Below are 21,118 nucleotides of genomic sequence, written 5' to 3' on the forward strand. Positions count from 1 at the left end.
TAACGCCGTTTTCAATGATTCGTGAATTCTCAGAGTTCTCGACTGATCGATCTCTCGAAATCTATTCAGGCAATCGCTTGTTTGAAATGGCAGATTACAGTGAAAAATGTGTGGAAGATTGTTCATTTGATTACAGTGATGATAAACAAAAAGGTGTCTGCTTGATTAAAGAAGAGTAAGTAATCATTGTTATTTTGACTATTAACATTCAATTTTTTCAAGGTAACTCATATAAATAACATGTATAATTACATAACCTCAATTTGTTCGAACCGCGTGGCATTCTGTCATTATGCAAAGCTTTTCTGTCGAACGCAATAAAATACAGATCACAAAAATACTTCTATGTCGTAATATTTTCTTAAATAATTTATCTTCTGATAAAAAAATGCTTTTATTTTTGTATAATAAATTTATTCATAATAAAATGTCACAGGTTTATTATAGAAGATCATGTAAGACTTCTAAGTGAAAAATGTTTGACTGAAACTGACAAACAGAAAGTATCAAATAATACAACTAATTTAAGTGAGGATGTTTCTATATTGGATGAGCCTCCAACCAAAAAGCTTAAAAATGATGATAAAAAGGAAAAGCTCAGGGGGCAAAACAAAGCAAGGCCACCACCATTTAAGACACAGCGTGAACTGAATTTATGTCCTTGGGTAGCTGACCAAGCAGTAGATGAGCCTGAAAAGAAGTGTGATAATAATCAGTGCATATTTTTACACAACAGAGTTGAATATTTAAAAATTAAGCCAGATGATATCACTGATGAATGCTATATTTTTGAGCTCACCGGCAGGTGTCCACGTGGTGCTGCCTGTAGGATGGGTTCCAAACACTTGACAAAAGAAGGTTTGAATATTATTGATAAGGAAAAAATAAATGAATTTAGGAAAAGGCCTCCTTCTACAAAAAATCATTTAGCTAAAGATATTCAGACACAATTAAGAAAACACAAATATAATTTTTCTAAATCTGAAAATATTGTTAAAGCAAATGGACCATCTAGGAAAAATGTTAAACAAGAGCCAGGGATAGAAAAAATTAAACAAATTGATGAATCCTTGGACAGAGATAAATTGGAGGTAAAAAATAGTCCAATATTAGATACTTCTATTAATGAGTCTAAGAATAAAGCTTCTGAGACTCAAAATACAGAGAAGAAACTTGGCCCCATTGAAGATTATGATTTAATAAAATGTAGGGACTCAGAAAAGAAAAAAATTGATTGGAAAAATAAGATATTGTTAAGCCCATTAACAACAGTAGGCAACTTGCCATTTAGAAGAATATGCAAAGAATATGGAGCAGACATAACTTGTGGAGAGATGGCTCTGGCACCAAGGATATTGAAAGGAGCACATGAAGAATGGGCTCTGGTAAAAAGGCATGAATCCGAAGACATCTTTGGTGTACAGCTTTGTGGAAACAACCCAGGAGTATTAACAAGATGTGCACAGTTGCTGAATGAAGAAATTGATATTGATTTCATTGATTTGAATCTTGGTTGTCCCATAGATCTAATTTATAGACAGGGAGGAGGCAGTGGTATGCTGAATCGATTAAATGTTCTAGAAACTGTTGTGAAATCTGTTAGCCAGGTTATGAATATACCTTTAACTGTAAAAACTAGAACAGGGGTTTACATAGATAAACCTATTGCACATACTTTGATGCCAAAGTTTCGTGATTGGGGTGTGTCCATGATTACTGTGAGTAAGTTAATTATACTCTGAAGTTGTTATGATAAGACTTTAATAAATTATATTAAAAAATATTAACTATTAATTGTAAATTAATGTAGGTTCATGGAAGATCACGTGAACAAAGGTACACAAAGTTAGCTGATTGGGATTATATAGAAAAATGCGCGAAAGTAGCTGACCCTATTCCAGTATTTGGAAATGGAGACATTTTATCATATGATGATTATCAGAGAGTTCAAGATACATACACTTCTATAAATGGCATCACCATAGGACGTGGGGCATTGATAAAGCCATGGATATTCACTGAAATAAAAGAAAAGAAGTTGATTGATATATCAAGTTCAGAAAGATTTGAGATCTTGAGAAAGTATTCTAAATATGGTCTTGAACATTGGGGCTCGGACACTCGTGGCGTCGAGACAACGAGGAGGTTTATGTTGGAGTGGATATCTTTCTTGCATAGGTAATTTTAATTTTATAATTTTGATACTGTATATACATATGTTGTGCAAATTATTAAATTCTATTTCTATTTAGGTATATTCCTGTTGGAATATTAGAGAAACCACCACAAAGAATTAATGAAAGACCTCCATTTTATAGAGGCCGTGATGATATGGAAACGCTAATGGCCAGTTCAAATTGTGCAGACTGGATTAAATTATCGTAAAAATATTTTATTTCAATGTCGTATCTAACGCAATTGCTTTGTTTTAACTTGGACTTCATTTTCAGAGAAATGTTACTAGGAAAAGTGCCTGAAGGATTTCATTTTTTACCAAAACACAAGGCGAACTCGTGGAAATAATATATAAGTCACGTAAACAGAATAGTTTTGTATTACAATATTTTTCGTTCCTATTTTTAATATACATTTACTACATAGAATAAATTCTAGGTAAAAGAACAAAAAATCGTTTTTATTTTGTTAAGCACTTATAGCTACATAAAAGGAAAACAATGAAATAAACAACTCTAACTAACAAATAATATAGATCACAAATTTACATATAATTCATAATATACATAATGATTCTATCTTTTGCACCACTGCAAAGTGATCAATGGATTGAAATGTAATGCCAGAAAAATTTATCTTTCCATTCCTTAATCATTAATCTTCCTGCCTCACCTATAGACTACACATAGACTATTGGAGACTAGTAATGATTAGTTATATCTCCTAGGGCAGATTTTGGCCACATGCAATCACAACCACTGGCAATCTGCTTGACGAAAGGTTCCCAACATTCGTTCTCCCATCGTCGCCTTACCAATAACAAGCTTTTACTTCTTTGCACGCAATGAAAGCCATTATGCACGCATTTCTGAAATAAATATACTTCACTTAATACAAGAGCAGAAACAAGAGATCTTCCAAGGCTGGTCATTGGCAAAGGTTAATATTTTATGTTATTGCATTCACAAGATATAAATATTAATTCGTTGACAATTGCCATCATAAAAACCTAATACACTCTAAAATACTAAATTAACTTCAAATAGAAAAACTATTGTACACTCACAATTTCAGTATTACAACTATGAGAGTAAAACAATCATTTCTTTCAGATTCCAGACTTTCTCTACTCGAGGAACACCTAAATTACTAATTACAGTACTTTATTCAATGGAAGTTTACATATACTATAAATTTGAGGTAATTTTGCTGAAACTACCGAATTTGTTTTTTATTTTTCAATCTACCTGCTTCGATGGATTCGTGGCGCGTTGCAAGCTATCTAACAAATTGTAACTTTTACAGTAAACTTCGTGATAAAGAGGCGGTTGGTACTCGTACTCAGAATCATCTAGCCGCACTGTTTCCGTTACAGTTTCACATAAACTATGATAGTCCTATAGACAAAGTACAAAATGTTAGACGTCGCTTTCCTTTTATTTCTCTTTGTTAAGTACAGTATGACTGACAGGCAATGAATTTCTATTGTCTCTATTAAGGGACCGTTGCTGCCCGTTCTCAAGCTTTTCGATATATTCTTCTTCAGGTAGATAGAAGAGGTCCCGCCCTAGGGGAGGATGATATCTAGGATCATGATACTGTGTGACATCCAATTTCTTTAACTCCTGAAAACTTCTGTTGCACTTCTTGTAGAGATCGTAGGAATCCATCCCTAACACTCCTACAGCTGCAAGCTATAAACAAATTTTAAGAATTATAAAATAGAACTCACCTTTTTTATGAATTGTCAAACTTCCACTCTATTTTTTACTCCAATTAAGAAATTTAATATAATATATCATTCTAATATATATAACACTAATACAGTACAGCTTATATACATATATATATATATATAAGATACATTATAGAGAATGCAATTGAAGCAATTACGAATTGTATAATGAGAATTGGATTAGCTACAAATGTAGCTATACTGTATTAAAAGAATAAAGATTTTGGCTATCATAGTAAGGAGAAATGTTGAGAGATCAAGTCTAGAGGATCAAAGCTAAAAAAGAAAACGTAAAACATCAATAATCGACAATCGTACTGGCATTTTGTCAGTTACTACATTATTAAACGACTGATTCACTCCACTTCCATTCCCACTTGGTAGAACCCTCTGCATACGATTTATGCTTTATCAAGTTTGATAGGTCTCTAACGCTGACTGAGACCTCCGTCAATGCTTAAATTTTAACGATGACGCAACATGATGTCACGAAATATCATTAAAAACGCATGATATCATCGTCTTTATCATTTCAATAAACATGTCTATAAAAGAATATACAAAAGAATATATAGAATTAATTTTTCAATATATTGACTGGAATTGTGTTAAAGTATCTACGGCAGGAGCAGCGTGGTGAACATATATTAAACTAGTTCAATGAAGATCATTAATTGAAATTTAACAGAGGATTAATCGAGCTAGTCTCGTGATCAATTGTTTAGTGATGTCAGAAATCAGAGCAGCGTGTTGACGAATCTTTGAAGATGATGTTAGTCCCGCGAAAAACAGATTATGAACCGGTCAGCAAGGTCGATTGTGATTGAGCTGATGTGCTTCGCGTCGTATGATATAAATTGGTCTTCCCCGTGCCGATCTCTGTGACTCTGCCTTTAAATTGACTGTGGAATAGTACTCACCTAGCAAAAACAGAAGAGTAATTTGGAAACAATAAAACATTCAACTGTACTAGCTAATACTAAACAACAAATTTGATAATTTTTAAATTTCAAAATAATTGTCTTTTCAGAAAACGTTCTCTTTAACTAGATTCTTTACTGCTCAAAAGATCCAAAAAATACTCTAAGTCATTAAAATTTCTATAAACCTTTTCCAAAGGTAACTGTAATTTGAGAATGGACCATTTAATTTAATATTTCTGCTTGGAAATTATTCCTCTACTGTAGGTTCTTTTGGATTGATATTTTTATTCCTATTGATGTAATTAGGAAAGTGAAATCATGGAATTTTTGGAAATCATCGCTTTTTTACTTCCAAATCCCCCATAAATGCACAAATATTCATAGTCTAATGATTAGAAATTCAAAAAATAAAAATTCTTCTCTAAGGGTGCCTTAAAACTGTCTTCTCCCAATAATACATCTTAAACCCTAAGTCAGTAGCAATTATTACACCTCAAAGCGTCTAAAACTAAAGCATTGTTCACCAAATGGCCAAAATTAAAAGTGAATTAACACTTTCAGGAGGGGAGGTCGTCAGCTCGGACCACTATCAAGCGTATTCTCCACGCGGTGGCACGTCGCTGTGTAGTAGGTAGTTATCCAATTGACAGTGCCCCCGTCTGACATAGTTCAGTCGACGACAAACTCAGGACGATCCGACTGCATCTCTGCCAGCAGTGACGTTTTTGCTACTTCACGTTCCGGTATCCACCGAATTGCGTTCTTCCAACGTGTGCTTTTTCCAACTCATCTCAATACCATAGAAGAACAAACAGTGAAAGGAGCATTTGCATCGTTATAATCATTGAAGAAATCGACATGACGATTCCCGTAAGGGTGTCCAAAAACGTGATCGTGCTTTGGGACCGGCTCACTGGTCCAGTGAGAACGAACTCGGTCAAGGTTGGCCATTGTTAGTGAACTGTTTCTTTTTTCTTTTTTTTTTTTCTGGCTGTCTAGAGACAGCCGGTGAAATCGGTCGGACCGATATCTTCTTCTGGAACAAACACGTGTCCAAGTGGAGGGAGATGCGAGTGGACCAGCACGATTGATATGGCAGCCGACCTGTACGCGAATGGATCTGTGAAGTCAACGTCCGGCAGGTGAGATACAAGCAGATAAGAGATAACTTTAGATAAGCCGCTGTGCTTTCTGTTCCCTGTATGCTTTGATGCTTGTTTGTTGCCCAATAATGAAGATAAACTGGATGGAAATGGATGCAATGACAATTTATGCTTCAAGGCACTGTTATTGGTTGCAAATGGGAACACTGGCATTATTGGAACTGTTTGCTTAGAATTTCTAAGAAATTGTTTGTTGTTGAAAGTAGTTGGAGGATGGATGAATTATTAGTCGCAATGAATTAGATATTAGAACAAAATGATTATCTATAATTGATGTATGATTACAGTTTATAATTTTTTAGAGAGATTTTCTTTTCCTTTGTAAGGTATATAGATAATAGGCATGTAGGTTTCATTCTTTCATTGGTATATGTTTTATAATTTAATCATTGGTGATTTGAGTGTTAATTCTCTTTTTAGTAAAATTCTCAGGATAAGTAGACCAAAGTGGAATTACGTCAGAATTCATAGAATTCTACATTGAGGAATTCTTGATACTCTTAAGGAGGAATGGATAATAATCTACTACAGTTTTGATTGTCGCATTTTTAGTATTCTGATTTTGGGATGACTCGTGCAAGAACGTGATTTTCTCGCTTTTTTACGGCAATTTTTATGACAGTGAAACGGTTTAATAGCCGTTACTGCTGTCTGAGTTAATAACCAATTGACCCTCGACCTCTTGAGCAAAGGTTCCATTGACGAATACTGTTAGACAGAACTTAAGCAGTTGGTCACTCGAAATTCTCCTTTTTCTTTTCTTCAGAAGAACGTCTTGAATATTGTCAAAAATGATGATTTATTACGACTTATGGTATTCGTCCATAATTAAAAAATTAAACGAGTTGGGAAAAAATCAGGAACTGAATAATAGCAGGGGTCATCTAATCTAAAATCATCAGATTGTTTGTTGAAACGTGTACGCCACTTGACTTGGTCTCAATGCAAAGTCGTTTCAATAAATTCACGTGGTATCTAAGAAATTAAGATAGACATAAGATTATTATGGTAGCATTTTGCTTCAAATTCTTCTTCATTTTTCCTTCTCTAAATCTATAATATTTTCCTTTTTTTTTTTTTTTTTTTTTTTTTTTTAGTTGTTCGAAGAATTAATGTGCCTGCACGAAGTGACTATCTATATACTGAAAAAGACATGTCCGTGTACCATCAATTATGAAATAAAGTACAGTGGAATAAGTGTTCACGTAACTGCTGTCAAAGAAAAAATTAAACACAAACATGTGCTCTCTTTGATAATATTGACAAGGATCAGCAAGTGTTGACCTATTTCGAACAGTTTTTGCCGGGAATTTCTCGTGGACAGTCGACACACTCGTTTACTGGGACTTTGCAAAACGTATTAGCCTTATTTAAATTTATTAATAGCCTTTATACCATTACGTTCGACTGTCAGAGTTGAATGTGCTATCAATTAAAAGACATAAAATCAAATAAAAATACTATCACGATAGAAGGCAATAGTCAAGGTCATTAACTTATAAATTTCATTAAAAATTATTCACTAAAATAATAAAAAGAATTACTACAATTATAAAAATTCTTCCATAATATATTAAACAGAGAATAATAGTCAAAGTGAACAAATTGTAAACTTTATTCAAATAAAAAAAATAAAATATATATAATTATATAAATTCTACTATAGCATATTAATTATAGAATAATATGGACTATTTTTCAATTGAGAAACTGTGTAATTTCATTTGTTAAATGTTAAGGAATTGGAGAAGATAACCGGCTAGCACGCAATTCAGAACACGAAATTGTGGACGGGACGCGGCTTGTAAACGGGAACGATTAGCAGAGAAGAGGCTATTAGACTCGTTAATTTAGGAAATCAATTAAATTCTTTATCATAAGTGGTAACTATGCGGCAAGAATCCCATTAAAATACTACGTGATGTGTTTGCTGTTGTTTCAATACGTTATTCGCTCCATGTTGCCAGTCATAAGATAGCAAGTGTTCTAATCATTCTGTTTTCCACTTTGTAAGACTGGAGTCTATACATTTCCTTTCGGTTAGTTAGCCACTGTGACTTAGCCAATAAAAATGTAAATTTCTCGCTTTACATTCTTTAATAAAAAAATTAGAACTTAATTTTTGTGAAACTGAAATAGTTTAGTTATCATATTTGGAAATAGTATAATCGTTTTTATAAATATTTGTAAAGAAATTTTTCTCTTTCTCTGTTATAGAGCTGTTTCAAAGCTTGTCGCAGCTTTTGCACGAGCATCTTATTTGGGTTAAAAGTTTCATTTCCTGAGCAGAACAACGGCTTTAATTTAAGTCTATAGTCGACGTGTCGCTCTACCTACATTCATCTCGCATGATCCTCTCAAATTTTTATTTCTTCATTCTGTCTCTTTTACATGTTCATCTATTTTTAATTGATACTTATTAGAATTGCTTAGTTTTATTGTTCAAATTCGCAAAAAGTTGTTTGCAATTCTTTTGACTCTTTTATCAACAGTCGATAAATACAATTACTCAATTTGCTGAAGATAATTTCTGCTAATACTAACTCCATATGGCGTTTCCTTTTTTCCTGTAACTGTTTGCCCTTTTTAAATACTTTGGATATAATGGAACATCTGAAGAATGTAACGAGTCCAATTAACATTTTGGTGACAACTTTTTTTTAAGATAAAACTTCCCGTTGCTAGGGAAAATTTGCTGGGGAATATTTTTTACTCAAGACAGCAAGCTTGTGTATAACTATATTAAGAAGGAATGCACACGAGTACCTTGTGTTTAAAGAGACAATTAGATCATGCTGGCAAGACATTTTCGCGAGGACGAATTTAATCCTATTAGCAAATCGCGAATGACGTGTACGAAAATTCAATAGCTATTCGAAAAATGAGAATTATTCTTCAAAACCATGAAATTTGACTCGTTATAATGTTCTGTATCTTTGAATACCTTCACCCTAACTGTATCTACTTTATTCTTCTGTTTCATTTTAAACCGATGAAAATGTTGAATTATTATCATACGTTAGGATATTTAAAATATTTCTTAGGGGCACAGACTGAAAACAACCAAAGGTCCATTCGCTATAAGATTATTTTTAGGTAGCCAGATAGGAGCTACCCCTTGATGTTGGCTAAAAATAGCCGGTAAGGCCAATCCAGCTCCAATTATTCCATTTAGGTATTTAGGTGACAATCGACTGACCGCCAATTTAGAAATATTCCACACGCTGACAGCACGGGGACCTCAGTCAGCGTTCTGGACGAATGCAAATAATATGTTGCCAGGACAGAAAAAGCATTCTGTAGTTCCTATTCCATTACAACAATATTGAAAGATAAAAACTAAAAATTGTATAATCAACAATATAAATTCCAAACAATGTTCAACAATATTCAATCAAATGGGAGAAAATTCAGAGAATATTACAATAAGAATATCTCAATAATACTAACGAAAGAATCTTCAAACTAAATATATTAATAATCTCATGGAAAAAATTAAATAATTCCATTTATATTTTAATATCTCATTAGCAGATTCTGGATATTTATGCATTTATATGAAATTTGCGAAGTTTCACAAAATACACATAATGTTAAAAAAAAAAAAATAAAATATCCAAAGTATATTGCTCTCTATAATACTTAGTGAGTAAAATAATTTCCTACTAAGATTCTACCTTTTTAATTATATTCTCAACAATATGAATTTGTATAAAAACCCGTGGTATATTCATTAGAGAAAGCAGCGTAATTATTGATTAACAAATTTAAGCAGTGTAATTATTAATTAACGAATGTATTCAGCATAAGCGCGAGAGACCCCTGCAGTATGCAACCTGTGTAACTTAGACGTTCGTTTGTTCGCAGAATTACGGGCAGCATGAGGCAACGTAAGACCGGCACGCTTGGCGCCGCGGCGCCTATGTCTACAGAAGAAGAACGATTGAAGTTCCAAGACAACAGGTTCTTGACGACATTAGTACTCGGGAGAAATAGGTGAGTACCAGCATTGTTCTCATTTTGCTCGTGTAATTCGGGATTTCATCGACCCTCCCCACGTAGCAATTCGTTTCAATTGTGGTTTTAGAAGGTTCGTTTTAAATTGCGTTGCATCGAATTCAAAAGCATTGACGGTTATTCGGTTATTTAATAATGATGGATTGTTGCCCGTGCGGTCACGTGACTGGTTTTGCTTACTGGTGAGTGGTCTAGGGATTTCTAATATCAACAGAACTTATTGAAATTTGAGATGCATTCAAACTGTTGTTCGTTTCTAAAAATCATAGACGTACCTGAAATTGTATTCACAATTGTTAAATTATAAAGCGGATAAAATTTTTACGAATCAATCTCAGAAACAATGCTTGTTCTATTGAGAGGTATTTGAAATTGTAACCATAGTTATTATAATTGTAAAATCGATAAATTTTTATGAACTAATCTCAAAGGCAATTACCATATTTCTAGTTAAAGTGCCGATTTGAATTATTTTCATTTAATTACGTTAATCGTCTGCATGCTTGTTAAAATTATATGTGCGACGATAAATTTAAACTTGGAAACGCTAAATTTAATCGCGATTTACGTTGCAAATTAACGAGTGCGTTTAATGTCTTTCTAAATGAATTATTACGAATGGGCACGATGAACACACGGAGACGTACTAATAGTTCGATGGCAAACAACGCAAGTTTTCTTAATGACGTAGTAGTACATCCATGATAATTAAAGTGTTTAAAGCTGCCAGCATGTTATATATATAGGATACGATTATGTACGCAAAAGTGCAAACATTTTGCAATGTACATTGTTATTCCTCGCTATAACTTCCATTCCATGAGACTTTAAATACAAATTTTCAAATTTAAAATTATACTTCTAAATATGAAACTTTGGTGTTTAGGTTATGAACAATCACAATTTGGGTTTCAAATTAAAAAATTTGAAATATTTTAATCTGGAACTTGGGTATTTAAGTTTTGGCATTTAAATTTTGAGGTTTGGAATTTTTTAATAAAAGTTTATAAATGTCAGATCATCACATTTGCAACTTTGGTAATTAAATTTTGAAATCTGAGATTTTTTAATCAAAGTTTAAAAATTTTAAACTTTGGAATGCAAGTTTCTAGATTTGAAATTATACAATTTATAAATTTATAATTTTGTGAGCACAAACTTTGAAGATTGAAACTTTCAAGTTAAAATTTTTTAATTTGAAGTAAAAATTTTTATAAAATTCTTAATATATTTTGTGAATACTTACCATGGTAATATAACATAATCGATGCATAATGGTAGAATCTTCAATTTGTCTAGCTTCAACGATAGTGCTGTCCAAAAAGCCACCTGTATTAGAAGCCGTGAGCCAGATCACTGCTCTCTCAACTTTTATCAAGCTCTTTTATATCACCCACAGGATTTGATCGCATTAGGTCATTTGTCATTTCAAAAGTAAAGAACATCGACAATAGATCTTTTTGCAAATACTGAAATCTAATATCTCCACGTAGCTATTTGATCGCCTACCATTTAATTGAATTTTTTAATCATGTCGATTGACACGTCCTGATATTGATATCGATAACTCGAAAGATACATTCGATATTGTCATTTTCCCTAATTGTATAATTCTTTCTTCTTTTCTTTTGTATATTTTCCTTCTTTATCCTTTATACACTTTCTTTTATCCTTTTCTCCCATAGAAACACACCAATTCTATTCTTTGATTTCCTATCCTTTCCTAAACTTTCAAATTTTACAATTTTCCGTCTATTTTCTTCTTAACACATTGACTACCGCGCTAGTCATGAGTCACCCACATTACCAAATTTCTTAGAGTCATTAAAATAAGATAAATTTCATAAACTAACGAACTGTTAATAACGTAAATGATTAAAGTAACTAGATTACGAATTTTTGTTCTATTATATAGAAAATTTGAAATTACAAAAATGCACATAATATACAAAATATTCAATGGATGAAATAAATTTCTATTTAGATTTCATTTGTTTGATTAAATTTACAGAAATACGCATTCGCAATAAAAATCCGCAGTCTGTAAATAATATTGTTAGAAAAAATGTGTGCAAATACAATATAATATTTTACAAAAATTAAATATTATGCCATAGTATATTTCGATCTGTTGCGGCTCCTAATATAGGAAATTTGTTAGAAAATATAGGAAATTCGTCAACAGCGACAGTCAACGTGTTAACCTATTCTTTCATTTTCCATCTTTGTTTTCTTCAACTGTGCCGCGATTGGCATCCCTGTTTCTCTTTCCCGCTCATTTCTTTGATTCTCTCTCTCTCTCTTTCTATCTTTTCTCCTTTCCTTTTTCTCTATTTAACTTGCTTCTCGATATACGCGCGAACAATGATGAAAGCACTTCAATTACTAATCGCGACAAGCGTGCCGAGTTTATGGTGGGACTTGGACAGACGGGCCAGGATTAACCTTAATATCGCGGTCACGTATCACGCGACTCTCGTTCTCTCTCACCGAAAAAATCTTTTCAACTGTTGTTCGACAGTAGTGACGGATTCCGCGCACCAGACTGCAGTGCTTATGTCGGATAAACTTTAATCCTCGGCTATTCGACACTTAGGTGAGTAAACCCCCGATAGAAATATCACAACAGGAAAGTCAACTTTAGAAAGGTCATACAGCTTAATTTTATTTCGATAATTTCTTTAATGTAGTCCCACCCATGTAATGAAATCGTCTCAAAAAGAATGCTAAGTGATATTTAAATTTCCCTCCATATTTTGGTTGATATACATTGTGCATTCTAAAGAGGACAGGACATGTCGCAACAGGGTTAGAAAAAGGTCATACAGTTTAATTTTATTTCGATAATTTCTTTAATGCAGTTCTATCCACGCAATAGAATCATTTCGATAAGAATGGGGCTAAAGTGACATTTAAATTTTCCTCCATTTTTTGGTTAATATACAATGTGTGCTTTAAAGAGAAGACGTTGGAGTATTGTAGTGTTTCTAATATATATTCTACAGTGTATAATACACTCGCTATGGTATGTAAGTGAAGTAAAAGTTATTTTGTGTTCCTTAGAGTGGATTTTTAATGAATTTGTTTAAATAATGGAAATGACAATGGGGAAAGTACTGGAAAAAAAGTTACTCTAGGGTAAATTGTTCTGAATTAGAATCTATTCGTTAATGCGGTTCCACCTACGTAAACAATCATTTTAACAGAAATGGGACTAAAATTACATTTAAATTTCCTTGTAATTTAATAAAATTTTTCATTTTCTGGTTGACACACAATGTGAACTTTACAGAGATGATGTTGGAGTATTGTAGCGTTTTTTGTACACTTTCTATAGAGTATCATATAGTATACCAATACACTAGCTATGGTATGTAAGCGAAGTAAGAGTTATTTTCTATTCTTTAGGATGGATTTTTAATGAGTTTGTTTAAATAATGATAATGACAATAGCGAAAGTACTGAAAACAGAAAGAAAATTCTTTTAGGATCAGCAAATTGTTCTGAATTAGAATTTATTGCTCGTGTAGTTGGTTTCTCTAAGAAAGACCAATCGACTTAATGAATCAGATTGGGGCTTGCGTAGGTTGCGTCGACGCTTTGTCGACGCATTTATTTTGACAACATTACATGTAATTGAGACTTAATAAACACATTGTCATTGCCTCCTTAATACAGTCCGTCCCTAATTCGTGCATTGTTTACCGAAACAAACCTTTAAACAAACTCTAGCATATCTTCTCGATCAAATATTTGTAATTCTATTTCAAATTAAATATATAAGATTTTAAAAAAATGTTTACAGCAAGCAGATTCTTAGCTCTGTTTTGGCTCTTGAATTTTCTATTCTGCTAGTTTCCTCGAAAAAAATATTATAATAAAATGTAAATATTACAATTTTTAGTATTTCATAAATTTGATTTTAACATTTCTTGGGTGATTTCCGAATGAATCGATAATAAGGATAGCAGTAGGGTTAAATAAATTCTTTGGATTTTTATGATTATTCAGAAGCTTTTAGCCATAAAAAAAATACCAATGGGTAAACAATAACCCAAAGATTGCAGTAAAGTTATAAAAACAAATCCTTCTTTATGAAACATGAAATATTTCATTAAATTTTAGGAAAATCTCGCCAGACGTTTTGCCGTCGTGTTCCCCGGGTATTTTCCGGCAAAAGTCGTTCGGCGCGTCGACACCGCCGAAGAACAACGCGGGCGCACCTGCGGCGAAAAATCATCAACGCGCAGGCGCGGAACCTCGAGATCCACGTGAGCCGAAAGCACCTAACAGTAGTAGTGCACGTTTAAAGAGCGGCGTGTTACTTCTCGCGCGGGGCACCCGAGGCACCAGCAAGCACGCACGCCTTGGCACGACGCTGGCGAACAAAATGGCGTCCTCGAGCTCTACCACGGTCGTGCAGGGCTGGCCGAACACCAAGGACGACTATGAGCTCAAAGAGGTTATTGGTGAGTAATCGTTACCTCGCTATTTCCCTCATCCACTACAACTACAAAAGCATTTATGAGATTTTTCAAAATACGGATCGACATCATGATACTCTTACCGGGTTCCGAATGAATAGCTACTTCTGCTTCTTGACATTATGCACACAGAAAGTTATTTGGCTCATTAAATGAAACATTACTTAAAAACGCGACGTTTTGAAATTGAGTATGTTGAAACATTGATGATTTTACGATCGTCAATAATGAGGTTTAAATTGACGCATTGTCCCCGTCTGCGTTTACGCGGCTATCTCTCTCACACCTATGTTTAAAGTCTAATGTCTCGCTCGCTCTCAACCAAAGCACGTATACCGGTGCCCAATACGTCCTAACCTAGTTAACTTGCTTGAGAAACGGATCCAGTAATTTTTAATGTAATATGTATACGTAGAATACTCGCAGAAGCTTTTCAGATATATTTATAAATTGTCGTAGATAGAATTATTACTAGCTTTTTAAAGATATCATTACTTCGAATATATTTTTAAAATAATTAATTATTTTAACATTTTGCTTCTAATGAGTGTTTCAAATGATTAACTACCTTAAAGTTTTAACGTAACTCTTGTATAATAATTTGTTGGAGTATTAAAAATAGAGTTTTGAGATATTTATTCTGTTATTTATATTAGGTTTTTAAGAACATTTTTTATTTCAATAAATGTTTAAAATGATTATTACTTTAAGGTTTTAAGCTGCAGCTTTTATACATGCAGTAACTTTTGAAGTATAAACATTAAATATTAGTTTTAATTTAATGTTGTCATTAATTGATAGACAAATTTCCGTATAAAAAAGTCTTTTTTTAAATTTATAAACTTATTAATTAAATAATACATTTTTCCCTTAAAAAATTAAAAAATTAAAAACTTAAAACGAGGTAAAGAGATGTAATTTGGAAAGTACGTACATATTCTGCGTCAGTATACTACAGAATACTACGTCATGATAGCGACACGACGTGTGATGACGTATAATTACGTCATCGACTGTTCAAACATTCGATTCAACCTGTACAACATTTTATTGTAGAAAATTTTTATATTCTTCATTTAAAATTGTGTATTATAATAATTCGTTTTATTTCAGGTGTTGGTGCAACCGCCGTAGTACACGCAGCATTTTGCATTCCACGACAGGAAAAATGCGCGATCAAGAGAATAAATTTGGAAAAATGGAACACAAGCATGGACGAACTTCTGGTAATTTCTACATTACATATTATTGAAGAAGAATTAGAAAAATTATTTGATAATATATATTGAACTATGGAAAAAGACATAACTACTGAAAGTATTAAATTATTTAAAATCTCTTTTTGTTGACAGAAAGAAATACAGGCAATGTCCTCGTGCAATCACGAGAATGTGGTCACATATTACACGTCATTCGTCGTGAAAGAGGAGCTTTGGCTTGTACTCAGGTTGTTAGAAGGTGGATCCCTATTGGACATCATCAAACACAAAACCAGAACTACAAACTGTAAACATGGAGTGTTTGATGAAGCTACAATAGCAACAGTCTTACGAGAAGTACTCAAAGGCCTTGAATACTTCCATAGTAATGGGCAAATCCACAGGTATATTATCAATTTCCTTTTAGATTTATGAAATTGTGTAAGGAAAATTAATTCACAACGTTTAAGTTGCAAAGTATCTTGGATATTTTCCTTAAATTCTTACTGTTTTCTAATATTCAGTTTTACAGTGCATTGATATTAACTCTCCCTGGATATACTGGGTTGTTTATAGCCAAGCCTAATTTTGTTACTTTTCTAGGCTTCCAGAGTATGAAGAAATTCTAGAATACTTATTGAAGTCTCTACTATACTATACAATCAGCTTTTACATCATATATTTAAAAAATTTTGTAATAAAAATAATTCACTTTAAAATAGTTCACAAATGGCTCAGGTTGTCGATGGAGGGTTAACATGTTTTTATTCATAAAAAGATTTTGTATTGGACTTCTTTAGTTTTTGAAGTAATTAAAAAATTTTGGAGATCAGTGATAGAAATAATAATTTCTAATGAAGTGCAAACTGAATGTATTTGATTCTCTGATAATATATAGACAAATTTTAATAACAGAATAATATTAGGGACATAAAAGCCGGTAATATCCTACTAGGAGAAGATGGCACCGTGCAGATAGCCGACTTCGGTGTCAGTGCCTGGTTAGCGACTGGTCGAGATCTAAGCAGGCAAAAAGTCAGACACACGTTTGTGGGCACACCCTGCTGGATGGCACCCGAGGTCATGGAGCAGGTGAGAGAGGAAAGTAACATTACATCTTCTTAGCCTGCGTTTTTGGTGTCCATATTTATCTTTTTCTGTTCAGTAGCCTTCTTGAAATTGCATATCTTTGTTTCATAGAGATTAATATCTAGTATTAACCTAATAGCTAGTGCCTTTTTCTTAACACATTATATCCAATTCTCACAAGACTACTCTAGCTTACTTAAAAAATTCTAAATTCAATCTTTGGATTTTTAAATTTTTGTATGTTCTCTTGAGCATGTAAATTGTGTAACAATTATTTTATTTGCCCATCAGATTATTTATTATTAACTACAAAATCTTTTTTCTTCAATATTACTAAAATAAAAGGCATGTAACTGTTTGGAGCAGCATGATTGGATCCCGCTATTGGCATTCCGATTTAATGCGTACATTGTAAAATCAATTATGATATGCAAATATCCTTGCAGGACCATGGCTACGATTTCAAAGCAGATATTTGGTCGCTTGGCATCACTGCCATCGAAATGGCCAGTGGTACAGCTCCATACCATAAGTATCCACCAATGAAGGTACTGATGTTAACTCTGCAGAATGACCCACCAACTTTAGATACTGCCGCCGACGATAAAGACCAATACAAAGCCTATGGAAAAACATTCCGGAAAATGATTGTCGATTGCTTGCAAAAAGACCCAACAAAGAGGTTAATTTTACTGGAAAAATTGTTCTATTAATCTATTAAGGGCCAAACAATAGTAATAAATTGACTGAAACAAAATTGCAAATGAAATGTTGGTTCTTCGTAGATTAAAGAAATTGAAAAATTATACAATAAATATTAAAGGAGAATAATTTTACAGACCAACAGCAACAGAACTGCTGAAACATCCATTCTTCAAAAAAGCAAAGGATAAAAAGTATTTACAACAGACTTTGGTAGCTTGTGGTCCTAGTCTCGAAACTCGAGTACAAAAGGTATATTTCTTCCTTATTAAATTTTTATAAACCAGTAGTTTATAATTTATATTTATACTTTATTATTTTTGTATTTATTCCAGGCTTCAAAGAGACAACCCGGCACATCGGGTCGTCTACACAGAACAGTTACAGGAGAATGGGTTTGGTCTTCAGAGGAAGAAGACAGTAGCGCGTCTAGTGGCGATGAGGGAAAAGAAGCTCTGCCAGTTAACACGATCGAAAACGCATCTAGTACCGAAGAGGAACCAGAAGAGGAGTTTTATGGACAAGTGAAGTCAGCACGAAGTCACATTGTTGTGCAAGCCACCGAGTCGAATGTTCCTATAAACTTGGTGCTAAGATTACGGTACATCTTTTAATTATATTTTACCATTTTTTAATTTCAATACTATATTCGCAACCTTTTCAAATTTCAAATTTCAAGACCGCTAATAAAAAATATGTTAACTCACATTTCTCGCCTTTTATAATAAAGCAGTTTAAAAATTCAATATAGTCAACCAATTCCATATCAAAATTTAAATGAATGTATCATATTTGTCTCATGTGGTCTTCATTTGTCACAAAATATTCATTTCAGAATTAAAACATTTTCTCTCCTATAAATTTCTATTTCCTTTTTCACTTATTTTACGTTATTATATTTTTATTACAGACGTCCTGAAACCCATTTCACCCTTGAAGACAAATCCGAGTACGTTCCTACCCAGTTCCTAATCTTTTACAGCTATTGCTAACTTAATCTTTTTCTTATAATATAAAATATTTGAATGAAAATAGTGCCTAAATTGTAATTTCCTATTGAATAGAAAATCGTTTCCTGTTTAGAAACCAGAAACGAGAGCTTAACGACATCAGATTCGAATTCGCTGTTGGAGTAGATTCCGCCGAAGGAATCGCAGCGGAGCTAGTTGGTGCAGGTTTGGTTGACGGCAAGGATATCGTCGTGATCGCTGCAAACTTGCAAAAACTCATAGACAGTGCCGGCCAGTTGCGGACTGTAACGTTTTCACTGGTAAACCTTCTTCCGTAGCAACATCTTGAGGCTAGGAAGATCAAACGATAGTTAAATGTAAATGATATTGTTTCAGAATTCTGGTCATGCAGCGAACGAAGTGCCGGACGACAAGGCATTAATAGGATTTGCTCAGATCTCCATCACCGATTAAAGCAACACGGAAGTTCTCGAAATCTCTCAGGATACCATTCTTAAACGTCAGTTCAGAGAATGGAAAGTATCAAAAGCTGATGGATTCTCTCGATATCTGAGAATTTGAGAAAAAAGATTTACCAATTCTTAAACTCAATTCTACCATTCGTTTGTTGCTTTCTCACGGCTTTTGTTACTTTCACTTCCTTAGTTTTAACCATAAACATATGAAATACAAACTACGAGTGCCAAATGAAGAGAGTGGCCCGTATTGGAAAAGAAATGCCTAGCCCTCAGTTGATATTGTTGGATTATAGGAAACAAAGGTTAATTTTAAGTCTGATTATATTTAGTTTTAAAGTATTTAATTTTGATTTGTGTATTTTATACTTTGCACGATATATGTTATTGATGGTCTTTATGACGTAAAATATACTATAAAAATTAGCGTGGAATATTCTGAAATTAAGTAACTAATCCTAAAGTCTTGTAGGTCAACTACAATCGAATGATACCAATTGAGGATTAACGCGGCCATCCTTTCCCTTTCTAACAGATATTTATTTCTAGCAGATAAAAAAGGAAAGAGAGACCTCGTTACTAATTTTCATCTCTTTTTCAATGAACCTCATTTTCTTAATAAGGCATTCGCGGTCTGTACTTCTTACATACATGGTTCAAAGAAAATACAGGACAATGAATAGAATTCGTTTGTTGATGGGCTGCTTGGATGCACATTCAAAGTTACATGCAGAACTATCAGTCTTATGAAAATAGAGAATAGATCATGAATGCTGATATTAATAGGAAAAAAGAAGCTGACAGAAAATAATCAAGGGTAGTTCGCGATGAGCTTCTGTGGTGAAAAAGTATTGATCCAATTCTGCCAACTGTTCGGTTCTGAACCTGCGAAGATAGAGGAGAAAACAATATAGTACTGGCTTAAGTTTTCACTTGCTCTAATCATTAATGGCTGTAGTCTCATATATTCAACCTATATCACTCATATTATTGCATTAATTCCTGTGTAAATATTAATAGTCGATGAATTCCTCGAGGAGTTTAGGTTTATCCGGCTCGCATAAGCGAGCATGACAGAATTTCAAATAACTAAGTAAACGAGTGGCGAACTGTCGAAAGGTGCTTAAAAACACATCTGACTTACTTATTTGAAATGCCAGACAAACAAATGATATATATATCATATATCATTGGATATATACACATGAATCACTATGATCACATGAATATATATATATACATATATATATTCTTTTTAGTCTTTCTTGAAAAATATGCGCAATGGTCGAATGCATATCGTGTACTAGAAGAAAAAAACGAAAAAAGAGAAAGCGGGAAAAAAGCAGTCGTCAGTCTTTCCTCCTGTACGTATTTGTTTAGCGTATTTCCTTATGCTTCACGTTACAGGATCGTAGAACACGCGAAAGTACTAAAGAAACGTGTTTTGTACTTAATTAAATAGAATTAACGAATAGTGGATTTATTATTTTGTAGCTTCATTAGAAACAAACGGTTGAGAAATGGAAAATTATGATTCACACGTCTTTATCGGTGATTTTAAAGAAAAAGCACTCATAGACACAGGTTCTAGGAATGGTTTGTAATAACCCTTTGAGGTCTTATTTTCTGGTCAGGCTCGAAATTATTTATCAATTGTTCAAAAACAATTGATTCAAAAATTGTTCAATAATTTACACGTAAAAAGAAAACTTTGCATGATATATCCAGTATGTATTATGTTTCAATAATAATATAATATTCATGTTCATTCTCTTTTGTTCATTGCATACTTTTATTTACTAAATTGTAAATATATTTTAAAACTCTAAAACAAGTGGTCTCGAGACTTAATAGTGTATTTTTTTGATGTAAAAAAATTGCCTGATGAGACATAAACGACGCAAAGGGTTATAAATTAGATTGTGTTGGAATCACATAAAATAGAATGAAATAAAATATAAGCGCAACTAATTCTGCATATGATTGATAGAACCGCGAAAATATATGTGAATTATACAGGGCAAATAAATGATCGTAATTAGCTTGTTTTAAAATAATGTGATTCTGGTTTTAAGCGAGTTTCTGATCCATGTAGTGACTCTTGTAAGATTGATAAAGGAAACAAATATTTTTCGCAATATTATAAATATATCGATAAATGAAGATGATGGTACATAGAAATGGAAATATTTATTGCTTGGAAAA

General features: G+C 33.0%; 3 protein-coding genes and 1 long non-coding RNA gene across 9 annotated transcripts; 2 read left to right on the forward strand and 2 right to left on the reverse strand.

Moving 5' to 3' along the window:
- The first annotated feature begins 14 nt into the window (after positions 1-14).
- Dus3 (Dihydrouridine synthase 3) lies at positions 15-3,919 on the forward strand. 2 transcript variants are annotated; one of them, XM_072017803.1, is made up of 7 exons: positions 34-175; positions 437-1,718; positions 1,811-2,178; positions 2,253-2,381; positions 2,451-3,114; positions 3,288-3,375; positions 3,481-3,919. In XM_072017803.1, the coding sequence occupies exons 1-5, from the start codon at positions 87-89 to the stop codon at positions 2,521-2,523; spliced, it is 1,941 nt and encodes a 646-aa protein (XP_071873904.1). In that variant the 5' UTR covers positions 34-86; the 3' UTR covers positions 2,524-3,114; positions 3,288-3,375; positions 3,481-3,919. The 2 variants fall into 2 exon arrangements, with proteins under 2 accessions (XP_071873905.1, XP_071873904.1); XM_072017804.1 differs by lacking the exons at positions 3,288-3,375; positions 3,481-3,919 and having other exon boundaries at positions 15-175; positions 2,451-2,705.
- On the reverse strand, positions 2,608-11,520 carry LOC139994847 (uncharacterized). Of its 2 annotated transcripts, none has more exons than XM_072017827.1 (4): positions 11,260-11,520; positions 3,645-3,869; positions 3,423-3,572; positions 2,608-3,043 (listed from the first exon to the last, which is right to left on the reverse strand). In XM_072017827.1, the coding sequence occupies exons 1-4, from the start codon at positions 11,284-11,286 to the stop codon at positions 2,876-2,878; spliced, it is 570 nt and encodes a 189-aa protein (XP_071873928.1). In that variant the 5' UTR covers positions 11,287-11,520; the 3' UTR covers positions 2,608-2,875. The 2 variants fall into 2 exon arrangements, with proteins under 2 accessions (XP_071873928.1, XP_071873926.1); XM_072017825.1 differs by lacking the exon at positions 11,260-11,520 and adding an exon at positions 4,229-4,976.
- On the forward strand, positions 3,358-19,057 carry LOC139994841 (serine/threonine-protein kinase OSR1). Of its 4 annotated transcripts, none has more exons than XM_072017806.1 (13): positions 3,358-3,375; positions 5,395-5,703; positions 5,833-5,975; positions 9,864-9,992; positions 14,139-14,482; positions 15,611-15,723; positions 15,850-16,100; positions 16,623-16,795; positions 17,230-17,467; positions 17,625-17,739; positions 17,823-18,088; positions 18,571-18,757; positions 18,834-19,057. In XM_072017806.1, exons 2-13 carry the CDS (start codon positions 5,692-5,694, stop codon positions 18,909-18,911), a joined length of 2,049 nt encoding a protein of 682 aa, XP_071873907.1. In that variant the 5' UTR covers positions 3,358-3,375; positions 5,395-5,691; the 3' UTR covers positions 18,912-19,057. The 4 variants fall into 4 exon arrangements, with proteins under 4 accessions (XP_071873907.1, XP_071873906.1, XP_071873908.1 ...); XM_072017805.1 differs by lacking the exon at positions 3,358-3,375 and adding an exon at positions 3,815-3,833; XM_072017807.1 differs by lacking the exon at positions 3,358-3,375 and adding an exon at positions 3,816-3,833 and having other exon boundaries at positions 16,623-16,788; positions 17,232-17,467.
- Positions 13,592-14,870, reverse strand: LOC139994849 (uncharacterized). The gene is made up of 2 exons (XR_011801775.1): positions 14,581-14,870; positions 13,592-14,523 (listed from the first exon to the last, which is right to left on the reverse strand). It is a non-coding gene; the product is annotated as an uncharacterized lncRNA (long non-coding RNA).
- Positions 19,058-21,118: the final 2,061 nt, after the last annotated feature.

Source organism: Bombus fervidus, chromosome 15, assembly GCF_041682495.2.
Source record: "Bombus fervidus isolate BK054 chromosome 15, iyBomFerv1, whole genome shotgun sequence".
In the NCBI taxonomy this organism is placed as follows: Eukaryota; Metazoa; Arthropoda; class Insecta; order Hymenoptera; family Apidae; genus Bombus; species Bombus fervidus.